The sequence below is a fragment of the Clarias gariepinus genome, chromosome 8, assembly GCF_024256425.1.
Source record: "Clarias gariepinus isolate MV-2021 ecotype Netherlands chromosome 8, CGAR_prim_01v2, whole genome shotgun sequence".
In the NCBI taxonomy this organism is placed as follows: Eukaryota; Metazoa; Chordata; class Actinopteri; order Siluriformes; family Clariidae; genus Clarias; species Clarias gariepinus.
In genome coordinates this window covers 13,388,684-13,396,375 of record NC_071107.1, presented here as the reverse complement: position 1 = coordinate 13,396,375, position 7,692 = coordinate 13,388,684, and the positions used below count along the sequence as shown (strand labels likewise).

Below are 7,692 nucleotides of genomic sequence, written 5' to 3'. Positions count from 1 at the left end.
ATACAATTATTTAAAATTTATTTATGTTTAAGACCGATACCTCTAAATACTGAGAAAGGTGTTTGTCATGGTTTTTTATTTACGCACTTGCAAAACGATCTTCGTATACGCTAACATAATAATAATAATAATAATAATAATAATAATCAAAGGGTGCAACAACATCAACAAGCACTAACACATTAGATTTGTGAAGAATTTATTACCAACTTAAATGCACTGCGTGAAAAAGAGTGGAAAACATATAAATACGTGTATCTGAATAAAAATAGTTCTTTTTTTTAAAAAAAAAAGTCTTAAATAAATACATATAGGCCAATAGGAGGGCCTGATTCCCCATGCATAGACTATTTTAGAGATTAGAAATAACAATGCAAATAAAATACTCTGTTATATACACAGTAAAACTTCCATTGTTTAATAAATTGTGCACGCTTACAAAAAGGCTCATTGAACTATTAATTCTTTCAAAAAGGGAAACACATTTAGAGGTTCTACAGAGAACATGTAATGGTTCCCCAGAGGGACAACAAAAGAGGTAAAGCCTATTTATTTGGTCATTTGTACACATCTGGAAGACAATCCAACACTAAGTATTCATTCATAGTTAGGCTGGGGGATTTGCTGTTTTATCAGAATATTTGACTTCTTTGGATGGATGCATAGTTTTGTGCAGCCGTGTGTGTTATTGCACTTCAGTGACAAGATAAGCCTGATTGTTCATGAAGTTAGTCCATGAAGTTAGACAAGTCCTGCTAGCTGTGATCTCAACAGACTCACTGAGTGAGTGAAATTAGTGAGTGGGTAGCTCACTGAACTCGTAAAACCTACGATAGGAGGCGACACTTGTGGCACATTGAGACCGAGCGTAGCGCTCTCATGATACAGAATGGGGACGCGCACGACGCGTTGAGATGAGTGCGACGCGTTGGTAGCCTCGAGTTCTGCAGCCAGCTGTCTCTTCCACTTATTACGCCGGTTTTGAAACCAGATTTTCACCTGTGTCTCGGTGAGGTGCAGGGACGCGGCGAGGCCCGCACGCTCCGAGCTGCTCAGGTAACGCTTCACGTCAAATGTGGACTCAAGCTGGAACACCTGGCTCCTGCTGAACACGGTCCGGGTTTTCTTCTTTCTCACTGAGCCGGACTCGGTGGTGTCAGGAGGCGAGTGGTCATCCGAGAGCCGTCGCGCTTCATCTCGTGCATCAGCTCTGTCAGCCGTTTTGCGCACGTGGTCTTTGCCTGGGGTTTCAGACACCAACGGGGAGTCCCAGTCGCTGCAGACGGAGTCGATTTGTTCGTAAGAACTTCGGGTTTCCTCTTTCAGACCTGAACAAAAAGTATTATATGTGTTAATACCCATTTAGTCAGAAAGAGAAACTACTTGTGCTCATCATTAATTGAATCACTGTACAAACACTAGTGTTCCTCTGGTTATTTCGGGCTCTGCATTTAACCCTTGTGTTCTGGTTAGCAAATTATCCATAGGCCTTTTTTCCAACATAAACTCCTATGTTTGGTTCATTATCTCAATACATTCTGCAAAGTGACAAATGTTTTGTTTTAGTGCATCTGTCACACTAATATTTTGCCTATAATAGGCAACGTTTATGTTTAAGATATTTTGAACAGACTAAGTGGTAATATATCACGTGACACCAACTGCTTTTTAACATTAACAACAACAACAACAACCAAACAGGTTCATGTCACTTTACCTCCATGCCATATTCGCACTCATACACTCTGCTTGCAGGAGCAATCCCAGTCATGAGAAGCGGTTTTGCGTGGGTTACCAAAACAAGGACCAGATGCATTTATAATTGGTCAAGTCAAATATTATCTTCTGCAGCGCAGTCGTATGACTTGTGAATAGCGCACGCATTGATACGAAATAACTTAGATTGGGAATGCCGAGCTCCAGGTTTAGCTGAAAAACGCATACTTGTTGGTTTTACACAATACGACAAAACGGTCAGGAGCCTAATTGCTTCTCTTGCATCAGAGCAAATACCTACACAGTAGGTGTTGAATTAATTACTACACAAATACCTAGACAAAATGTTGAATTAACAACCTTGTTTAAACACATACTGCTCATTTGACGTCGTATGGACTTTATGCAGGCTAATGCTGTTTTATTTAAATAATAAATGAATGCAGATATGACACTGTGTAGCAGCGCCAGTAGTATCATTCATACTCTACTTATTCGCATTCTACAATCTAACTGCTCACAATCATTTTGCTTTAACATCTGATTTAAATAAAGACATCACATGCTTTAAAACATCACAAAGTGCATTCGCTGCAGTGATTTCGGAAAACTCGTTCACTTGCTGTGTGGTATATTTCTTATTTAGCCGACGTTAAAATAACCCTTACAATGTATTTATGACTTTGTTTACTCACTATCAGATCTCTCGACAGCCCCGAGATTCAGGGAGTCCCTTCCATACCAGGGCGACGGCGAGGGTGGGCACATCTCTATTTTGGAGTTTGTGCTGGATTCTGCACGGCACACTTCATGGTGATACGTTGTCTTGTTTTTCATCTCTCTGTGTCCTTCGCCATCACACATGTGTTTGAGATTAGAGGCAGGAGGTTCGGTGCGATCTGAGCCAAGCAAGTTCTCGATAAAAAACGAAGATCCTCGCGACAGCGTAGACGTGTTGCTCTCTGTGATTGTTTCAGGCATCTTCCTTTTTTATTTAGCATAAAATCCAAGTTCATGTGTGTGAAGAGGGTGGGTGTGTGTCACGCTAAAAAATTATGAAACTGTTTCTTCAAGATGTCCCCGTTGCACCATGTCTTACTGAGATGAAGTCCTGAGATACCAAACCGGGAACGTCACGCTTTTTGGACAATCACACTGGTATATTGGACGCGTACGGTAAAAGGCTATTACTGTCTGCAAATCCCTGCTCTGTGGCTGACAGCGCCTGGGGGTCGAAGGATCCCTGCCAGTGAGCGCTTTATCTGGGTCAATTAGGGAGCAAATAAAAATGCTTGCTTAGACAGTTACCGGGGCCGCGCAGGGAGCCTGATTCTGACTGCCTATTGGCGGGATATGTCTTGACGTCATACCCGCGTTCTGCCGAAAAGGAACTCCGACGTTGCATTGCATGAGCCTGTCGTTAAATCAAAACTTTTTTTTTGTTTCAATATTTATCCAGGTACTCTTTTTTTTTTTTTTATGAATCAGCTAGCATTATATTACCACATATACATTCTCTTTTGTTTCCAGTCACTGAACAATTATATTGAAATGTAGGTTATTGTGTTATCCCGAGCTTTTAATAAACTGAATTCTTCGGATGTTAAAAAAGGTGCACTAATGGAAATCCCGGGATGCTTCACAAGTCTTGGTAATTTACCGAATAAACATGTTATCATTATTATCATAAATGCCATGTGACGTTTTGCTTTGGACAATGCATGTCAACAAAGTTTTAAACACGATCAGCTCTAGTTCGTCTTATTTTATTATTTGTAACCTAATGTATTCTCGTTATAGCACAAAATGTGCAAAGACATGGATTTAGATGTAGATTATCAAAACATTTAATATCTTGTAATTAAAACATGCTTTATATGTAAAAATGCATGAAAAAAGATTCCAAAATTTTGGATTAAGCGCGCGCGTTTACTCAACGCAAATGAACTCAATAAAGCTTTAATTGTCGCTCTTAATCTTTGTTTTTTCGCCCCTTTTTTCATCTTTTTAAAATGAAAAAAAAAAAAAAAAATTATGAACGTTAATGGGTAAATTATGTTTTTCGGTGGTGTATCATACACCAAACACAAAGTTCAAATAAACAAACAAGCAAATAAATAAGTAAACTTTATTTGTAAGTAAGTAATAAAGTAAATAAATAAGTAAAAGTAAGTAAGTATCGAGTACTAATAGTACAAACCAAATAGTTTATGACTAAAATTACAGTATAGATTTTTCAGCAGGTTCAGCAAACTGAATTACCGGATTGTGCGCAGGTAAAATTTTCACTATATTTATTTATTTATTTATCGGGTGTAAATTATCCAGTTTAAATATCAACCGCTCAGTCCGTCTATGACTACTTCTAAATTGAAACTTTTTTAAATTGATGAAGCAATACTAAATTTATAATTTTAATCTTAAAAAAATCTAAAGAATAATTTCCCCCTGTATAGCTATATAGGCTGCCATATTTCTCATGGGTGTAAATAGCCATACATATCATACAATATACAGTTTGTTTCGATTCTGCGTTTGAATCAGACTATGCATGGCAGCAACTCACTACTTAATGAAAGTTCATAACACACCTAATTAAAATATCCATAAACAAAAACTTTATTTATAAGGTATCCTTATAATTCACATATTTGTACAGTGTGTTTATCTAACGTTCAGAATAAAATATATTATGCAGCCTTGATAACTAACTGTTGTTTAATGGTTTCTGTGTGCAAGCTTAATATTCATTTGGACAATAGCACTTCTTTAATACTTTTGAAAATCTATCAAATCGAACGGATAAATTATTTTAGACCTCGTTTAGTATTTATTTAGCTGATAGTTGCTCTATTGTACTTAAATTAAGTAGATGTCAATTAAATAGAATTAAAAGCAACGAGACTAGTCTATAATAATTAGCAAATTTAACAAGGTTTTATAGCGCTTTAAGATTATTCTTCTGCAATATATTATTTTCTGTGCAGTATATCGTGGATTATTAACTATATGGACTAAAATTTGGGATAGCCAAGGCCACATAGATACGATCAACATAAAAAAGAACAACTATGTAAAAATATAAAATAGTTTAATACATTGGATAAATATCAAACTAAATTAATTTTCGTGAGTCACACTGGATAAAAAGTCAATTGCGGTTACAGAGCAACCATCAAGACAGATGAAAGGTGGGGAGTTTAACACTATTGGTTTAATGTTTTTTTCGAATAAGCGTTACAAAAATATAATTGTCGTTATTATTTTTTATTTATTTGAAATAGTGATCATGGTGTCATGATTAAGGCTTAATAACAGCTTCACTCTTTACGTTGGTATTGGGCATCATAAACAGATTGAGAGTCTCAACTCTACTGAGCCCCATGTTTTGCTCACTGTACGTGTGTTTTATTTTGACCTTTTATTTCACCTTTGCCTGATGAAGTTACACTTCATATGTGAATGGTTTAGTCCTTGAAATGACAAAGGCCAGACCTCAGAGTTTCCACACATGGAAGTGAATTACATCCATCCTGTTCTTGCACTCAAGTCATATGTGCATTTGTGTGTGTGTGTGTAAGTGTGTGTGTGTGTGTGTGTGTGTGTGTGTGTAAGAGAGATGAATTAACTTTTAGATCTGTTTGTACAGCGGTATGTTCTGCATCTAAATGCACCAACCTGTGGAAAAGAAGGCAGAGGTTATGTATTCCTATTGATCTTTATCTAGACTGTCATGGCCTTTTCACACTGCTGACCAGCCTTTAGAGCATTCTCTTCTCTTCTCTTCTCTTCTCTTCTCTTCTCTTCTCTTTTCCAGCTATAAATACTATTTAACCCAAGCACATACCCATTAGCAATCATCAGTTTGCCAAAATCATAGTTAATGTAATTGAATATCCTTAGTGGATAGATTGATGTTAGAAATATTACTCCATCTATTGGTGAAGTTATTAAACTGCAGTTCATTACATACATCATTTAAAAGTTTATCACAACTTTAACATTGTTAAACATGGCAACAGTAAGAGTATGTGCTTTTTCTGGGGTTTCCTGGGGATCATCATTATACACTGCCTAGCCAAAAAAAAAAAAAAAAAAAAAATTAGCTCATGACCTTTTTCCAGTGCTCCAAAGTACAATCTTTATACTAGCAAACTGAAGACGTATTTTTGATTCATTTCACTAAAAAGTGCACATCTGTTTAGTTGGTTCTGTAAGTTCTTATCACATTGTGCATGTAAAAATGCTCATAATCTTACTATTGAACACAGCTTTTTTTTTTTTTTTTTTTTTACAATGTAACTTCACGTATGTATTCTCTAATCACAATCATTCATGATTTTTTGACATTTCTTCATCAATGTTGAGTGTTCACCTTTATTCTTTCAGTTTTTATTAATGTGTTGGATGGTCCTTAACTTAATTCCAGTAATATGAATGATGTAGGACAATAATTTTATTATTCTAAAATGTACAGGTATTGTAAATTTATACATGTATTTTGATATTGTAAATATTACACTTTGGTAATATTATTTTCCTCATGTCGTTTGGCTATATTTTAGGCAGACATGATCACATCTGAACACATTTTATTTGAAAGCTGTTATCTCATTGGTACACACCATGCTTATTATACAGCACAGAATGTTACACATGGGAACCTTCTCTATAAGCACAGTTCTAACTTTTCCACAAAGATTTTCCACAATGTCTACAATTTGCACAAAGTCTAAAATAAAAAAAAGTCTAAGATTTGGTCTACACATTTAGTTACACATAGTTTGCAATGCAAGCATGTACAGGAGATTGTGAATGACTGAATTGTTATTTAATTTCTTTAAACATCTAATGTGAGTCAGTTGCCCAAAACACTGTTTAAAATGTGGTCAAAAGCTCTTAAACATTTTTAAAAGTTGGACTCATGTGGAAGTTGCCCCCTTATAAACCTAAAACGAGGGACTTGTGCACTGTACACTGTTTTTCATTTCTTTTGGCAAGAGGAAAGTTTTCCCATTGAGTTGCAATTGAAAGCAAATAGGCCAGGTGCTTGGCCATAACTGTTAAAAACTTGATGCAATCAGATGCAACAGCATATTCTTAGAAGAGTAAACTGTTTTTCTTCATTGCTGGATGGTGTTTAATGACGGACCCAACTAATGTTTTTTGTTTGTACTGGTGAAATAGGCTTATACTGCAAGTATATGCCACGGGAGACTATTCAATGGAAGTCTCAATGGACAAGAAGAATTCATTCATGCAACATTTGTCTTGACTCATGGTTTTTATTTTCATATTTTAAATGTGTGTAATGAGCAGCAGTGTGTTTAAATCACACGAAAGATTGAAAATACAATATATTTTTTAATGTTGATAGTTACAAACTTAATAGAAAAGTAATTTATCATCATGAACATCTGTGTGGTTGCAGTATGATGACTTGTATATCATTGAATGGGACATGTGAAACAAAAGAAGTGTGGGTTGAGTAACATGACTTTTTGCTCACTACTCACCAAAGTCCCGGGTAAATATCCCATTGACCTAGGGCTAATAACTTAAGTAATTAAGTTTTTATTTCAATGCATTTTTAAATCCACTAACACAATATATATCTATTAATGTACTGCAACTTTTTAATGTTTCTGCCTTTAGTTTGACCTGTCCTGAACTGCATCGACCTGATATGTCCTGACATGTGCTCCTGCTTTTTAGAGCTGCATTCAGTCACTGTGGAAATCATCAGTGAAAATATTAGTTGTACTGCCAAACCCCTACTATCAGTGTGTGGCTCTTTTACTAGTTAGTAATAATGCAGACAAATACTTTGATTCAGTTTCTTTCTTAATTACCTTTAATTTCGGGCCAGACACCTTATTTTCAAAATCTGTGCACCTTAAAAATGTGTAGACTTAGCTTAGCATTTAATTTAGTATTCCACCCAAAAGTACCTTACATTACAAACAAAAGTGGATG

At 35.8% G+C, this 7,692-nt stretch overlaps 1 protein-coding gene across 1 annotated transcript; it reads right to left on the bottom strand.

The window, feature by feature from the left end:
- Positions 1–290: 290 nt before the first annotated feature.
- Positions 291–2,946, bottom strand: hmx1 (H6 family homeobox 1). The gene is made up of 2 exons (XM_053502694.1): positions 2,412–2,946; positions 291–1,328 (listed from the first exon to the last, which is right to left on the bottom strand). The coding sequence occupies exons 1-2, from the start codon at positions 2,695–2,697 to the stop codon at positions 742–744; spliced, it is 873 nt and encodes a 290-aa protein (XP_053358669.1). The 5' UTR covers positions 2,698–2,946; the 3' UTR covers positions 291–741.
- Positions 2,947–7,692: the final 4,746 nt, after the last annotated feature.